At 48.6% G+C, this 18,065-nt stretch overlaps 1 protein-coding gene and 1 pseudogene across 1 annotated transcript in view; both read right to left on the minus strand.

Annotated features, from left to right (window-relative positions):
* The window catches only part of CLIP4 (CAP-Gly domain containing linker protein family member 4), a 60,841-nt gene that overhangs the window by 1,636 nt on the left and 41,140 nt on the right, over positions 1–18,065 (minus strand). The window contains exons 11-14 of the mRNA XM_008055996.2: positions 16,693–16,827; positions 13,550–13,673; positions 9,607–9,668; positions 5,111–5,183 (exon numbers count right to left, since the gene is read on the minus strand). Of these exons, the coding sequence (XP_008054187.1) occupies positions 5,111–5,183; positions 9,607–9,668; positions 13,550–13,673; positions 16,693–16,827 (394 nt within the window). The remainder of the gene's footprint in view (positions 1–5,110; positions 5,184–9,606; positions 9,669–13,549; positions 13,674–16,692; positions 16,828–18,065) is intronic.
* On the minus strand, positions 1,636–2,098 carry LOC110595461 (annotated as a pseudogene).

Consider the following 18,065-nt stretch of genomic DNA (forward strand, 5'->3'; position numbering starts at 1 on the left):
TCACCTCAGCCTCCCAAAGGCGCGGGATTACAGGCTGAGCCACCGAGCCCGGCACTGCTACCAATATTAACAGAGCAAAAAGAAAAAGAGTCCAGCATTCTATGGAAAATTAAAATGACTCTTGGTCACGTTGAAAAGACAGGGTTTCTTCATATGAAAACACATGTTAGGAACTGCAGATCCACCTCTGTGGCAGATGAGTAAGTAGGGGTATACCTCGTTCGGGCAGAAACCCCGGTTATAGCCGAGGGTGCCACTTGACCCTGCCACTGACATGGCCAAGTGGCTGTGCTGCCTTGAGAGGATGCCTCACCATTTTCCTACAACGGAACCTTGCAGTTAATGACTAGAGATGCCTCCATGCCCTCCACCAACCTGGCCTCACAGCAAAGCTGATAGGGACTCACCACTGAGCTCATCCCAGGCCTCCAGGCCACACTGCCCCAGGACTCCCTCCACGGTTAGGGAGGCAGCTGACCCTGACATTCACCCACAACCGAAACATGGCCAGGACCTTGCTGCCCTCTGACCTGAGACCTTCCAGAACAGGTACCCAGAGCCCTGCAGTGTGACCCAGACCCGTCTCTCCCTCTACCCCCATTCCGCCTCTCCTCCAAAAGAAAATTCTCCGTCCCCAGTAGATCCCACACAGAACCTGCTGCCAAGGCCACACGGGTCTGCTTGTGAGCAGAACCTGGGTCCAACTTCCTGGTATTTTATTCGCTTCCTTGATCTCTTAACACACCGTCACACAATGTCTCCTGACTCCTCTCCACCACCAGGAGGAAAGGAAGAGGACTCTCGTCTTATGGAAGAGAAACTGAGGCTCAGAGAGTCTTCCTAAGCCATATATGACAATAAGAATTCTAATTAGATAACATTTTCAATGATTATTTACATGTCAAATGCATAAGCACCATAATAAATTTACCAAAGATACATGGAAAACCTGTAAGAAAAAGCGTACATCTTTACTGAAGCACATGCAAAAGAAAAATGTTCCTAGGGAGAAGCGTAGATATGCTAATTCTTCCCAGATGGATGATGTTTTGTGATGTCTGCATAAAGGATGACAGCAGCGGTCCTTTCCTGAGCCCCGCTCTGTGCCCAGAGCTTCCCACGTGCCGCCTTGCCAACCTCACCAAGCAGTGAGGGTTAATGCTCCATTTCGCACAAGAGGACTCAGGCTCAGAAAGACTCAGCAGCGTACCCAGGTTGGAGGGTCGATGAGGTTCCAATACAAGGCCCTCCCAGCACAGAGGTCAGGTACACTCAAGACCTCAGAGCCATGGCATTCGTGGCCAGGCGCACTCACGACCACAGACCCATGGCATTCCTGACCAGAGACACTCACAACCACAGAGCCAAGGCGCTCGTGGCCAGGTGTACTCGTGACCACAGAGCCACACTGGTGGCCAGGTCCATTCACGACCACAACAGGGACTAGATATTTATTTACTGACCACACACATGAGAGACAGAGAGAGAGAGAGAGAGAGAGAGAGAAAAGGATGGGGAACGGAGGAAGTAAGGGAAGAGGAGAGACTGACTTGTTTCTATTGCATCTATTACTAAATTGATTTTTTCACTTATTATTGTGTCATACATTTTTTAAAAAATCTCTGCCAAGTTTTATCATAAAGAACAATTTTGCATGGTTTGCTTTTCACCAATGTATTCTGGCATGCTTCTAATGATATCAGAACCACCTGGATCAGGCAACCCCTTGGGATCCCCTCCCACTGTGGGAGCTTTTCTGTGCTCTCAATAAATCCTGCTTTCTAAAAAAAAAAAGAATCACCTGGATCAATGACAGCCAGTGTGCATACTCTGTAGTATTTTCCACACACTGTGACCAATTCAGTATTATTGCCACTCTAGTGATGGACACCAGTTTTGTCCAACATAGCATAGTATTCTATTTCAGATTCCCTCAAAGCTGGGTAGTTGTTGGCGAGGATGACTAATTCGCTTTGCCTTGGAGGATCATCTTCAGAGTCTGTTTGTACCCCAGCACATAATTTCCACTTTTCATAACGAGTTGGAACCCTGAGTTGACGGATGCCAGCGACTTTTTCATCTTCCTTGGGGCCACCATCTTCCTGCCTTAGGTGTGGGGACAGCCCCCATGCAAGAGCAGCCATCGAGATGGCCAGGGAGCGAGAAAGAAAGGAGTTTCCATGATGCAAAATGTTTTCACTCACCGTACAGTCTTCAAAAACACTGCAAAGTCACACTGAAGAGAGGAAAACTATTGAAGAGGATGGGAACGCGTGCATGGCACATCTGGGGAAAGCTTCCGAAAGGCATATAGAGTATGGTACTTAGATCCAGGCATATGCAGTAGGAAAAAACTGAAGAAAGTACACACAGAAACACTAACAGTGATCACCTCGTCTAGGCAAAAAAAGGGCAGGTGATCATTATGATCTTTATCTGCAGCTAGTTTTCTTAATTTTTCAAATATTATAAAAATAGCTTTCAAATCACAAAGTCTTTTAAGAAACAAGGAATCAATGAATTCCATACCTAAACCAAAAATCAATGGTCTGGGTAATCACTTAACATTCTAATAAAAGATTGATTTGACTCAAGGTATGTCAAGGCTCACAGCCCAGAGAGGTTGAGACACTCAGGATCATGGTGTGTTTGCGAGCCATGTTTTCTCACTCAAATGCATTTATTAGCCACCTATGAGATGGCAGGCAGGGGCTGGGCTCTAGAAATTTCTACATAGGCGTCAGGAAAATGCCATAAATACTACAAGAGATACGGTGTACAGTGCAGAATGGGCCCAAGAGAGGAAGAGAGCTGTCCTCTCTGAAGGTCTTGGGGAAGACACACCAGTGGGAAGGTGACACGTGAGCGACCCTGAAAGGTGGCCAGACAGGAGGGGAGCAGGGATCGGCAGGTGAGCAAAACACACGTCCTGCTTGTCGTAGCTTTGAAAGCACAGCGAGCCTGTTGGATGGCAGGTGTGCCTGGTTCCTGCAGGAGCCAGCTAGGCAGGCCCCCAGATGCTGACCAGCGAGTCTGGACCTCCTGGGGTGACAAGCTCGGAGACTCAAGGGACAGGCAGAGACACGGGCACCAGACACATAGCACAAACAGGCAGCTTGGCCCAGGGACGGTATGAGCTCTACCCTGATGCCAGGTGTGGGCAGACCCAGGCGGGAAACGGTGGGTTCCATGGGCAGGACCCAACAGAGCCTTTGCAGCAGTCGTTGGTGAACTCTTGGAGGTGAGGCTGGTGATGGTGGGTCACGACCTAGGTCACAGTGTGGGAGGATGGATGCCCTCAGCGACTGTGCTGGCATCTCAGCGCACTGTCTGTGCCCACTACTGCCCAGCGTGCCCAGGACTCTCAGACAGGGACCTGCTGACAACCTGTCACCGTCCCTTCCTCTGAATGAAAGGTACCGTCACTGCCTGCTTGATCCACGATCTGGAAATTGGTTCCCTCTCCCTCTCCACTCTCCCTCACCTGCTCAGGCCCAGCTCTGCCCAGGTCCTTTGAGGGTTTGACCCAGGAATTCTCCTAGTCTCTGACTACATTTCCCACGTTTCTTCTGAAAGTGCCATTTATTTCTTTACTAATAAACAAGAAAATAGAGCAGAGTTTGGTAAACCCCAAAAACCTCTCCTCTCCAACACATATGCTTCTTGGATAATCACACTTCAGGTGAGCCACAGCACAACATCCCGGCAAAGCCACCTAGCCACTGCACTGCCTGCCATTCTCACCCCTCAGAGAAGGACACATGTCCTCATGCCTGCAGGCACCTGAAAGTCTTTCTTTTGTTCCTGAGAACAGTCACTATCAAACATTTTGGTCACATACTCTACAAGTAAAAGCATACAAATAAATACTTTTTAAAATTATATATCCTCAATAAAAGTCTATGTGCTTCTCTCTCTCTCTCTCTCTCTCTCTCTCTCTCACACACACACACACACACACACACACACACACACAAGGTACTAGTGTCAACTTTTATAAACTTTGGTTTAAAAAAAAGGGTAATGCCACCACTCCTCCGGGGTCCGTGACACTTGTGCAGAGCCACCCCGTGTCTTGCAGTTCGGGCTGCCCTCTTCTGTGTCTCTGCATCATGCCCCCTCTTGTCAACACCCACACGGACTCCAACCTGCTACCCTCCAGAGGCTTTGCATCCTGGCTGTTTCTTCCCAGTGATTTCTTCCATTCTGCCTGAGAACTCTTAGAGATCTTCGGTAAACCAGAGCGTCAAGCGACAACCCTGAAGCTCTTTCAGCTACTCAAGCAAGGAGGCCGATGGAGAACTCTCACAATCGGGGATGGTTTTGAAGAAGGAAGAAGAAAAGCCACCCCACCCTCTCAACTTACCTGAGGATCCCTTGAGACAGACCAGGCTCTCAAGTGACATTCAGGTCTCTGTGCGGCCTCCCAGGCCTTCAGGCCGGAAGCCCGTGCCCAGGGGCACCCAGCTCAGCCCTTGACTCTGACCAGGTCTGTGCCCACCATCCTGCCAGCACAAGTTCTTCCCTGCCCACCAGCCCTCCTCCCGGGGATTGAATTCACAGCATTTACAGAACCCTCTTAGCCCAACCAGTCTAGAAGCATCTAGTATTCCTCTAAAGGTAAAAGTGTTTCAGAAAAGCACTGGGGCGGCAAAGTGGGTCTGGGGGGCAGAAATAGACATGGAAAAGAGAAGAAGGTGTCCTCTCCACAAAGAAACAAAGGAAGCTTCCTGAGCAATGTGCTCTCCAAGGGAAAGGGGCACCTTTTCAAAACAACTGAGATGACCTCATGCAGACAGGCCACACATTCCTTGTAGGTACTGCTGACACTTGCGTGTAAACCTCCAAGCTTAAATCAGTCTACCCTACTCAGGGCAAACTCAAACTGCAAACTCCGCCAATTTTATTAAGTACTAACCCCTCTGAAAAGAAAGTGCGTGCAGGGCCCTGTTTTAGCTGCTGGTGACATTTTTAGTGGCGCTCCTCACACCTTCTCGCCTGCATGCTGAGATTCCACCAAGCACAGCAGAAGACACAGCATCCCACCTCCTCCACAGAACCCACCATGCCCGTCTTCAAAGGTGTTTCTCTAAGTCTTCTTAATACTCACTTGGCAAAAGCATTTCTTCTGTTAATCTCTTTTTGGGAAGAAGCAGACGTTGTACTGAAACTTCTCCTGAAACCTAAATGTGAAAGTTAAGGTTAGAAGAGGAAAACAGATCACAAACTTCCAGTCCTTATTAAAATGCATCTTTTCTCATTCCCCTGTAGATTTTCTATTATAGCAAACATTTTTGGGGAAACAGAAAGCAAGGAAGGTATGTAAACACAATATCACTGTGTAGATTTCCTGAGAAACTTTCATCTGTATCTTCCTGACCAAACTGTGCCGCATATATGAACAGGTTAAGAGCATGACAACAATTTTGGAGATTTTTATCATAAGATTTCCTGGAAATCAAATAAAATTAAATGACACATTAATAAAACTGAATATTTATACTATAAACTATTATCGTCTTGATAATCATATGGAAAAAGGAAAAGGAGAAATGGTCTTCAAACACCATCATCCAAGTGAATCTTACTGATAAAATGCTGAACAATTAAATTCGGAGCTTATGATTATTGGCATCTCCAAATAACAGAATCCAATCAAAGACCTCACAAAAGGTACATTTCTTACAAGATGCTTTCCAGAAGGAATTGCACTGCCAGTCCTGGCGGCACGGCAGACCAGATGTGCCGGCTTAATTTCCTGATTGAAGCCACTCCAATTTAAAACAACAACAATTTTTTTTTAAATGCCATTGAGCTGACACAAAAGGCACAATTTCAAGGAGGCTAAAACCCCAGAAGAGAAGCCGTGAGCAGCCACCAAGCACCAAAGCAATCTACCCCTCAGACCGCCAGCTTCCCCAGGATTCTAGGGAGCGTGGCTGCTCACAAGACATAGGGAAGGAAACACCGCCAGGGCCTGCAGACGGAGACCCTCACCCGGCTCCCGGGTATGGCGGGGCCCCAATCCGCTCACTCTTAGGGTCAGGTTAAGTGAGAAGCAGGACATGACACTGGCCAATGAGGATGAGGAGAGTGGGTTGTGTGGACCCTACGCTCAGCAGAGAACACATTTCCTCCTCTCAAAGCTGGGACCTTGAGTCATATCCACGTCATCTACGCAATATTAAGCAACACTACAGACCAGGTGTTCAAGTACCCCAGGGTGGCAGGCCTCCAGGCAACAGGCAAAAGTGAACAGAACCGTCTCTGGAGGCATCAACCGAGGCCTCAAAGAACTCTCCTGTGTAAAATTCTGAGGGCAATAAACACCTCACAGCAATAAATTATAAAACTCACAAGGAAAGAAGCAGCATAGGCTCAACAGAAACAGACTCACAAAGGCTTTAGATAATTAATTAATTGACGCAAAAGATAACAATATTTAAATGTTTAAAGACACAAAAAACTTGAAAATAATAGGGAAAGAGTAAGCAATGGCAAGTAACTATCAAGCAGATGGAACATTTTATAATTAACTTTATGGGTGAGTTATGCAACAGAATAAACATAGCTGAAGAGAGAATCAGGAAACTGATGAAAGAAATCAAAGGAGATATAAATACATGAAAAGGTATTTCATGTTCATAGATAAAAGACTCAATATTAAGGTGTCAGATCTTTCCGACTTGATCTACATATTCAACTCAATCCCAATTAAAATCCCAGCAAGTTATTTTGTGGATAGTAACAAATTTATTGTCAAGTTTATACAGAGAGGCAAAGGGTCCAGAATAACCAACACAACTTCAAAGGACAATATCCAGATCAAAGCCTGGCACGACTCAACCTAAGGAACTACTGAGAAGCTGCAGTAATCAAGACAGTGTGGTACTGGCAACAGATTGGACAAACAGATCAGTGGAACAGAATAGAGTCCAGAAGCGGACTCACACAAATGTGGCTGACTTATCTTTGACAAAGGAGCAAAGGCGGGTCAATGGAAAAAAGACAGATTCTTCAACAAATGATTCTGGAACAATGTAACTACTGTTACGCACGGCAGGGAAATTACGGTGTTTTCTAGACATTGACATGCAAAAAAATCTAGACACAGACCTTATTCCTTTCACAAAAATGAATTCAAAATGTATCTCAGACCTCAATACAAAACACAAAACTATGAAACTACCGGAAGATACCATCAGGCAAAAATGAGGGCCATCTTGGGTCTGGTGATGACTTTTCAGATGAAACACCAAAGCATGATACATGAAAGAAAAAAAAAATGAATAACTTGAACTTCATTAAAATTAAAACCTTCTTGCTTCATGAAAGATGCTGTTAAGAGAATGAAAAGGCCAGGGAATGCAGTGAGCCATGATCGTGCCACTGCCCTCCAGGCTGGACGACAAAATGAGATGCCAACTTAAAAACAACAACAAACACAGTTTTAAGATGAGCAAAAGATGTGCACAGGCACCTCAGCAAAGGTGATACAGCACACACAGACGGGACCCTGCATCCGTAGTTCAACCATTATGAAAAATAGTACCAAGTTCTTCAAAACTCTGAAGGAATGACCGTGTAACCCACCAATTCCGCAGCTGGGTCTATATCCAGAGTAAAGGAAGCCATCGTATTCAATGGAAAAAGGACAGGCTCTTCAACAACTAATTCTGGAACAATGTGACTAGTATTCAATAGCCCAGTAGGGAAATTATAGAGAAACCTGCACTACCATGTCTTGGCAGCACAACTCACAACAGCCAAGACACGGTGTGTATCCAGCTGGTCATTGATGGATGAGTGTGTGGTGTGTTTATGCAGTGGAACGTGACTCTGCCATGAAAGAGAATGGAGTCCTGTCATTTGCAGCAACAGGGATGGAACTGGAGGTCCTTACGTGAAACGAGTCTGGCACGGAAGGACAGATGTCGCGTGTTCTCCCTCATGTGTGAGTGCTAACAAGTGGATTTCATGGAGGCAGAGAGTCGAAAGGCAGTTACCAGAGGCCGGGCCGGGAGTGAGTGCAAAGGGAGATGAAGAGAGGTTGGTTAATAGGAACAGACAGGTGGGCAGGAGGAAGGAGCGCTCATGTCAGCAGTGCAGGGATATCATGGGCCACAGCAACTGATACGGACTTCAGAAGAGCTGGAAGGACAGCAACACCCCAACACAAAGAAAAGAGGAACACTTGAGGTGATGAGTTTTCCAGTTATCCTGACTTGATCATGGCACGTTGTACGCATGTGTCAAAATATCACCCGTACCCCCAAACGCATGCACCTACAATCCATCAGTTAAAAGTACAAAGATAAATAGACAAAAAGGAGAGGGCGCATAAGCATAGGAAAAGACAGTCTGCGTCTGTCACAGGCTGAACTGTCCTTGCCACCCAGCCCAGCGGCGAATGTGATCTATGTGGAGACAGCGCTTTAAAGAGGTAACTGGGTGCCGGGCTCGGTGGCTCAGCCTGTAATCCCGCGCCTTTGGAGGCTGAGGTGAGTGGATTGCCTGAGCCTGCGGGTTCGAGACCCGCCTGGGCAACTTGGCAAGATCTCATCTCTACAATAAATCAAAAAAATTAGCCGGGTGTGGTAGCGCGCGCCTGTAGTTCCAGCTACTTGGAAGGATGAGGTGGAAGGATCGCCGGAGCCCAGCAGGTTGAGGCTGCGGTGGCCGGGAGCGGCCACTGCACTCCAGTCTGGGCAACAGTGAGACTCCAACTCAAAAAAAAAAAAAAAAGAGGTAACTGGACTGGGGGAGACAGGGGGCTCTCATCCAGTCGGGCTAGTGTCTTCATGAGAAGAGGGGACGAGGACACAGACCAACGGCGAGAAGGCCGTGTTACGCACCAGAGGCAGGCGGCCATCCGTAAGCCCCAGAGAGAGGCCATGGGAGGAACCAAGCCTGCAGCCCCTTGATCTCCATGTCCAGCCTCTTGGGACCGTGAGAAAATAAACGTTTTTGTTATGGTATCCCAAGCAAACTAATACATCGTGTAGTTTTAGGAAATTCCAAATGAAAACAACACACCTATCAGAACTGTGAGAACCCATGGGTGATAATTAAGCCTCAATAAACATTTAAGAATTGGTATACACAAATCACTGTTTCAGAGATGGTTATTCATATTTTTTAAAAATTGGATCCTTCCATACATAGGTAAATTGACAGGTGTAAAACACAAAAATATAGACCTTTCAGAAAATAATATAGGACTATGTCTTTATGACTTCTGATTTAGGAAGAGATTTCTTAGGACAAAATATATAAATGGTTTGTTATTTTGATTACATAAAAATTTCTGCCCATCCCAAGACACCAAAAATATTGCTACATCCACATATGGGTGGAGAAAACACAAAGAAAATCAAGGGAGTAATGAATATAAACCCCGAGACCCGGAGGCCTGAGGAGGGCTGTACAGAGAGTGCGGCAGAGTCGGGCTCAGGGTCCACAATGCAGGTAGTGGGGAGGGTTCCATGTCTGCTACAGTTACATGAACTAGACAGACACATTGTATAGACTCTGTGGACATGTACGCCTCACAATAAAACATTTTCAATAAACAGAAACAAAGGAATAACTAAGGAGTAACCTTACCGGGATAAGGATTCTGCTTGTTTGAAGAGATTTCTGTGAGTGTGTCCAGGGAATCTGTTACTCTGTGAATAAAACACACACAGTACAAGTGTCAGCAGCAGCCAGTGTCCAGGGCTGAGACTGACCCTCAGCTGAGGGGTCCACACCCAGGGCTGCTGTTTCACTCATGCCAAATCCAAACTGAGCTCCAGGATGACCTCAGGCTAGCTATTTCTAGACAATATCCAGTAATAACAATAACCCAGTAGAAGACGCCCTCATCACCTGAGGATAATCAGTATAAATGGAGTCAGCTTTACCGGAATCCACTTGCAGTGTGGCCCTAACTTCACTTCCTGGAAATTTCAACTCCAGAGGTGAAACCAGAAAAGCATGAAAGTTTATTTTATATTAAATTTAGCAAATTTTAGATTAAAATTATTTTTACAAAACACTACGTTAATTGAAAGAAAAAGATATCAGCTGAGTTTGAGTGTGTGTGTGTGTGTGTGTGTGTATGTACGTACGTACGTGTGTGTGTGTGTGTGTATAGCTGATACAATTCAATATCCTTTACTTTGTAATTGACTCTAAGCAAAACTATAAAGGTCACCTTCCGGATGGGCTTCTCTTTATGCTTTGATATTCAAATCATTCTTTTTTTTTTTTTTTTTTTTTTGAGTGAGTAGAAGTCTCACTCTGTCGCCCAAACTGGAATACAGCGGCACAATCATGGCTCACTGCAGACTCGAACTGCTGGGCTCAGGCAGTCCTTCTGCTTCAGCCTTCCAAGTAGCTGGGACTACAGGCGTGCACCACCATTTCCAGCTAATTTTTATTAATTTATTGTAGAGCAAGGTCTTGCCAAGTTGCCCAAGCTGGACTCGAATCCCTGGACTCAAGTAATTCTCTCACCTCAACCTCCCAAAGTGCTGGGATTACAGGCATGAGCCACCATGCCCGGCCCAAATCATTTTTTACTTGTAAAGACAACTCAGACAGCTTCATTTCCCTTCCAATGTGATCAACCTAAATCTGTAAGGTGTCCACTGTGGGTCACCCCCTCTAGTCTCCCTCATCACGCCAAGACGTCCCATGACTCCTCATCATCACCCCTTCCAGCCTTGCTCAGCATGCCAAAACATCCCATGACTCCTGTAAACGTCTGCGATTTCACCTTGCAATTCACATGCTTCATCTTAACATGGACACAGCAGTTGATGAGGGACCCACAGACACAAGGGAGCCGGGCTTGGTGAGCAGGACAGGTGCTCGCATGAGGCTGTGACAGGCAGCTAAGAGGAACTCAGCGCTCGCAACAACCCATTCCTGAGTCATGAACGCCTCATGGTGAGAAGAGAAAATGAATACCATGGCCCTGAAGACCGCTCAGGCAGCACGCGGGCCTATGTGTGTCCATGTTCGCGTGTCTGTGTATGTCTGTACCTGTTTGTGCATGCCTATGTGTTTGTCTGTGTGTGTGGGCCTGTGTGTGCATGCCTACATGCATATGCCTATGTGTGCCTTTGTGTACATGCCTGCATATGCCTGCATGTGCTTGCCTGTGCGTGCCTGTGAATGCGTGCCTGAGTGTACGTGCCTGTGTGTGCACGCATGTGTGTGTGAGAGTACAGCTCACCCAGTCAGAGAGTTTTCTCTAAGGAATTCTGACTGAGGTCCATATCAGAAGCAGAAGGGGAGGTCTTGATCCCTTGGAAGATAGTCTAGACAATTGTTCAGGCAGAGCCAACAGCGTGTGCCTGGGTGCCGGCCTGGGAGGTGCGTTTTAAAAGTGGAGAGGAGAGGACAAGGCTGCTGCCGCCGAGGAGGACAGGACACAGGGGTGACCACAGCAGTCCCCACCTTCCCATGACTGTCCCCGGCAGCCCCGCTCTGAAGCCTTTCGGTCCTGGAGGCTTGCAGGGTCTCCGATCCAGGGCTGGCTCCGATGAGAAACCCCACAGCGGGGCCCACGTCTGTTTTATTTGCTTATAAAATGCCGAGCACAGCACAAGTGCCACAAGACACTTAATAGTATTTGATGATGATGAATGAGACAATCAGATGACAGGAAGACAGCTGGATCAGACAGTGCTCTCGAAAGCGAGCTCGCTTCCCTCAAGGAGAGGGGGCCGCCTTGCAGGCCCCACCGTCGGGAAGATTCACAGAAGGCAAGCAAAGCGCCTGGTGGAGACGCGCACTCCACAAGCCAAGGGAGGGAGGAACAACAGCAGGGACAGCAAGGTGTCCCCCCCCCCAGTTGGAGAGCTGTGTGGCAGACCTAGCCCGAGCCCGGCAGGCCTCGCCACCATTCACGGCGCTGGAATCATGCCAAACCATGTGCTCTGGTCATCAGCAGGACAGGAGACAACGACCACGTGAGACCCACTCGTGTCAATGGGGATGTGCCCAAGGACGACAGAGACCATGGCTTGGCGTAAACGGCCCTCCATGTCAGCCACCCACGAGGCACAGGCCCTAAAGACGTCACCACTGCTCTTCAACCACTGAGGATCGCAGCTAGGGGCACACACCCTGACACAGGCGACCTGGCTGGAATCTCGGCCTAGGAGTAGAGCTCACCCACCCCGCCCCCGCCACCCTCTGCGCCCACGCAGGGCTGGGGCACTTTGAGGAGCAGGTCAGCCCCCGGGACAAGCGGCTGGCACGTGTGGTCCAGGTGCTGCCGCCTCCCTTTCCTCATTTACAAAATGACAACACAACAGAGCAGACCGTCTAGAGCAAGGGCTAATGGGACATGGCCACAGGGCAGTACCCTGGTCTGAGACCCTCCCCCCGTGAGCGGCATCCCAGTCGCAGCTAAGTCACTGGTCGCTTGCAAGCTGTTTCCTCACCCAAAACGGGAGCCACCCTAACAGTTCACGGCTCACTGGGCCCAGGACTCATGGGCATCCGGGGTGCCCTGTCCCGGCCCTGCCACGCAGGGAGTGGGGAGAGTTTGCAATGGTTGCTGCTATTTTCCAGCAGAGCTCACCAAATGCTTACCAGGATCACATGAAAGCACCTTTAAGTGAAGACACTTTATGAACTACAAAGGACTCCATGTGAAATGCTATTTCATCCCAAACGAGCAGAATTATATCAAGGACATCACAGAAGGAAATGAACACAAAAATGACACATAATTACTCAATAAGCAAAATTAACCACGGAAGAAATGGATATGAAAACATCAACTGGCCAGGAGGCGGTCACGACGGTCTCATTGGAAGGGGAGCCAGCCGAGACATCCGGGCTGCGATGGCAGTGCCAGCCTGTGAACGTGACTCCCCCAGGGACGGGGTCTCCTCTCTGAACCTCAGTATCCCGTTTCCCACCTGCTGAAAAGCCCACCAAGCCAACGGCCCTCGACACCCTGAAGTCACCCCACCTCATAGGACCTGGAATTTCATGCGTGCCCATTTCTGCTCAACTGTTTTTGAAAGGCAGAGCCCTGCGGTGGCATGAAGGTGCCCTGCCTTCAGCGGGAACACCAGGAGGGACAGCATGCCAAGGTCCTGGAGGCTCCACTCCCCTAAGACCGCCTGCCTCTCTGTTTTTGAAAGCTAAAGAAACCAGAGGAAGAGGCTTCCAAGCGGGGCTGGGGTGCCTGCTGGCAGGAAGTGTGAACGCGAGGCTGTGACTGGAGCAATCAGAGAGCATCCGTGTGACAGATTAAGCCTGCTGCACTCACTGTTCTAAGCTGCGCGCGCCACTCCTAATAGCTTCCACGTACTCGCAGGGTTTGCAGATGAGGCAGAGAGGAGGCTTTTAAAATTGCAAATCCTCAGCAAAGCAAATCAGGCTTCCCACCAGCCTCCTCTCGGAGGAAGGTGGTTGGTTAACCCCTTGAGAGAAGACACAGGCTCCAGCCAGGGCGTGACTTCCGGGCAAAATCAGGCCCTCGACCCCTTTTACTGACAAAGGCTCCTGTGGGAAAAAAAGAGAAGTTCCGTTTCCTCACCTCTGCACCCTGGATGGGGGAGCGAATATCCCATATCTCGGAGAGCAGCTGAAGTACTGCACACCACCGACTGAGCCGTCGTTCTTGCCGTGGGGCTTCTCGAGTTCTATCCCGTACCAATACCCTGCAACGAGAACGCCACGGGTACGCACATCTGATGCCACCCAGCCTCGGCCCATGGCAGAGCAGACCCACGTCGAAAGGACGGCACGTCTTCACAGAGGACCAAGCTGGCAGAAGGGCATCGCGATCGTTAAGCTTTCAAGGGGGAAGGCTGCAAAACAGAATTTGAAAAGCGCACGGGAAAAGCGTGATCGGCATAACTGTAGAGGGGTACGTGACAGCAGGAAATAAAATGCGCATGCAGGAGTGGGGCAAGAATAAGTCATTATGCCCAGGCGCAGGACCAGAGTCCACCGAGAAGCCGTGATGACTGGGACGGGATGTGGCCAGCCAGCGTTTCAGAGAGCAGCAGTGCAGAATACCGAGATGATCACTCAGAACAGGGGCCTTTTCATTCCACAGTGGTTCCCAAACAACCCAATAAGGACAAAGATAACATGGAAAACTCCACTGGTGTCAGGGGTCTCTGCTTTTCCCTTTCTTTTTTTCCATCCAAGACTTTTAAAAGTCATCATTTACCTACAAGAATGCTTAGGTTAGCTAATAAGGAGCTTTTAGAAGTCAGTTAGCATTCAGAAGGCGCTACTCAGAAGAAAATAACAGGATTTCCTTTTCTAGAGAGCCCAAACTGAAAGTAACAAGGTCTCTTTTATTGTGGTTCTTTCCAATATCAGGGAAAGGGACACACATGCCTAGAACAAAGAGTCCCAGGGGAGAGTGCCCGAGACCAGCCCAACGAGCCTGGGAGCCCCCTCATCCATGACATTCAAGGAGAGGGCAGCAGTCCCTGGATGTGGAAGCTTCCAATCAGTGCCAAATGAGAAGTAAGGCATAGATGTGGAGACACTGATTGCAGATTATAAATGTGCAAATATTGTTTCTTTCAATGACTAGTTTAAAGAATCCATTATATATTGATTATACACTTCCTAAAGAGCCAACTCAGAAGTTCTTGATTTTTTTTTTCCTCAGACGATGCCTGAGCCCGTGCCCAGGTACTGGGGTTTGGGTTGAAAAGACTAATGCAGACCAGGGTCTCTGGCACTTACACAGTCCTACAATGCGAGTCTGTCACAAACCTCCTGTTAAGCCACACTAATGCCCTGAAAATAGGGCACCACACCTCCAAAGGTGCCAACCCAGGCTAATCCATCATTGTTATTTCTCTTGGTGCCACATTATAATTTTCCAAGTTTTACCTCCTTCTGCCTTTGATGCTTTCCTATATAATTGCATTTTCCTATTTTAAATGACCGTATAATTGCTACATGTTTACCAGGTAACTCTTGGAAATGTGTGATAGACAGCAAAAATACATCATGACGTGTGTCACCCACAGTGACTCCACATCAGGAGTGGGTGGTGTGGCCATCCCCCCATTTAAATGTCAATTTTCTTTCCAAGGTGGCACCGAGGGAAATGCCACTGAGACTGAACATGACCTCTCTCAAGTCTAGGTCTTATTGTCTATGAGAAGCTCGTCATGACCACTGTTCTGCAGAAAAAATTGATCTAGAGGTTGATGCCACAAAAACACATGCTACTGTTTCCTTAATGGACAAGACTTTCATGAAAAAGCTTTCAACTTTTCATATATTAGCTTATTACTTTCTAAATGACTAGATGTTTTACATTAAGAATTTAAAAACTAAAAAGTCAACTCAAATAAAGAATTGTATTCAAAGAATCAGACCACTCTGTTCGGGCTTAATATCATCAGAAAAAGGGAACTCAGAATGTAACATACAGTCATTGTGAAAAATAACCCACCTGGGGGATTCTCAGGCTTGTAGGTGAGAACTGTGTTACGTATCTCCTAACTGATCTCAGCACCGCCTTGAGACCCCAGAGAGCCATGAATTATGAAACCTATAAGCCCCCTCAAGTCAGTTAGCTGGCTGGCAATTAAAAGTGCTGTTCACGAAACAAGAATGTGTGGACAGCTGCTCTCCACGGTTCTGTCAGTTTTCCGCATATCTCATGGGCAGAGACCCTGACCGCCCTTGCCCAAGATGATCTCTCCACAGATGTCAGTGCAGAGGACAGCTTTGGGGGACAGAGCCTCCCTTCAGAGCAGAGGGTAGAGGTGCTGAACAGTGAGCTCAGGACAGAGGTTCAGATTCCTTGAGCTCCGGGCTCCTCTCCTGTACCATAAACCCCAGGGATGCAGGCGCCACCCCACACGCACTCACCCTGTGGGAATTGGGGCTCGGGGACACTTTGAGAAAGGCTGACACTCTGGCTACTGCTATAACTGTGAGCACCAAAGTTCTTGTGCTCTCAAACCTGGGATGCTTCATCCTCACCCACTTGCATGGAACGGTGACAGGTTAATTTGTTAGCTTCATTCAGACCCCTCATAGCCCTTGGCCAAATGCTACAAACCTGTTTTTAAAAAGCCTGCATTCTAGGTAACCTTTTCCTAAAATGCTGCAATGCCACCATGTGTTAAAATAGCATATTGCTACTTAAAACACACACACGTGGTTTCATTCAACGGGCTTCTGCTTAAAACTATAATCATTGAAAACGCAAAGGAAAGTATTCTTCACTTTTGGAAACACTGTATTAAGTACAGACTGGATGAATGCACAAGTACTCCAGCGTGTTCTGAAGGCCCCAGGTGCACAAAGGCTTTTCGTTGTCCTTCGATCCCTTTTGCCAGCTTTGCTCTCCAGCCACTCTAATAAAAGCCGCGCGGTGAACACATCCTCTCCGCAAAACTCAAATCCCAACATGTCTTCCCTGCCACTGAGACACTTGGCCATCAGTGGGAGTAGAACTAGAGAGAGGCGACTCATTTTAACATGAGACCATTTAAGGCACAGTTGGCAAGAAAATGCATGGAAAACCGTCCACCTGGGCAAGGGAGTCTGGGTCTTCCTCCCGGCATTGCATTCCCCATCTCAGGCTGCCATCCTGCTGTAGAATTCGCCCTAACTAAATTATGTTTGCGGGTACCATGCGCACCCTTTTGTGTTCCACCGAGTTCAGGCTGAGCACGGCAAGCAGAGAGTTACCTGGAGCAAAGTTCGTCGTCCCGAAGAACCTGATGGTGCCCATCCTCTGTCCCACCACCAGCACCCTCTCACCCGGGCGCAGCTCGCCCTCACCGCGGGGGTTGGCGACTGTGGATGCTGCGGAGGACTGCGAACCTGCAGAAGGGGCGGGGCGGGGGTGCGGGAAGAGAGGAGAGAAGGTGGGGGAGATGGAAGAGCACAGTGACCACACAGCCGCCACGTGCTCACTCTTAGCTGCTGGGACTCTGGTCTCAGATGCTGAGACTTGGCGTCCTTCACTGCACAGTGTGCTTCTCACACAGGCGGTTAAGCAACCCAAGAGCCAAGTGCAGGGACTCCAGGGGACGTTATCACCACAGGAGCCCGCGGAACCTGGTCCTGGTGAACCACCAGCTCTGCAGGGACTGCCCAGCGCACCCTCCACCAGGGCAGGGGCCTGCAAAGCTCCTGCAAAGAGCTCCCGGCACATATTTCAGGCTCTGGGAGCCATGCCGCCCCAGCTCCTCAACTCTGCGGCTGTCGTGCGAAGCAGACGTGCACGGAACACAGTCCAAAGGTGCAGGTTATATTCCGACAAAGTTTCGTTTACAAAGGCAGGTGCAGGTCAGTGCGACCTGCAGGCCATGGTTTGCCAATTCCTAATTCCAGTGAAAAGCCAGAATTACAGTAGTTTGCTGACCCAGAGTAAACGATATAGAAGGAGAATGATTTGAAGGCAACACTGCATAAGCCTAGGGTTACCCCAAGTTGGTTTTCTTACCAAGAACAAAGCCACTCTCCGTTCAACCTGACTCCAGGCTAAACCCCAAAACGCCCACTGTTCAACACCAGAAGCTCTAGGGAAATACCATCTAAAAAGCTGTTCAAATGTAACAGACGAAACAGAAGGGTGGCCTCGAGCCCTGCCCACGCGGACATAAGCAGGGATTTGAATAGCTGTTGTCTGGGAGGCCCTAGAGAACCCAGCTGAGGGTGCGGGATAGAGACACGTCATGCGGTCAAAAAGGGAGAAACGTAAAACACAGCCAAGGAGGAGCACAGCCCACGGGAGAGGGCGGTCTGTACCAAGGGCTGTGCCAAGGGGCCCAGGCCCCTGTGGTAACCGGCATTCTATCCCCGGGACAGCTTACAAGGCGCTGTTCCTAAAAACCACAACAATAAATAAGGCACAAAGTCAGAAATTGCCTAAGATACAGCGTCCACAGCCAGTAAGTGGTACCCAGATTGACACCCAGACCCTGTGGCCAGAAATCCCCGAGCCTGTCCCAGTCCCCCATAGACGATGGCCTGAAGGCGGTGAGCTCAACAACAGGGCACGGAAAGACTTTGCCAGGCAAGGCTGGGCCCAGGGCAGGCAGACCCCTCCCACTGTG

This window comes from Carlito syrichta, unplaced genomic scaffold (assembly GCF_000164805.1).
Source record: "Carlito syrichta isolate Samal-C Ts95f unplaced genomic scaffold, Tarsius_syrichta-2.0.1 Scaffold302075, whole genome shotgun sequence".
In the NCBI taxonomy this organism is placed as follows: domain Eukaryota; kingdom Metazoa; phylum Chordata; class Mammalia; order Primates; family Tarsiidae; genus Carlito; species Carlito syrichta.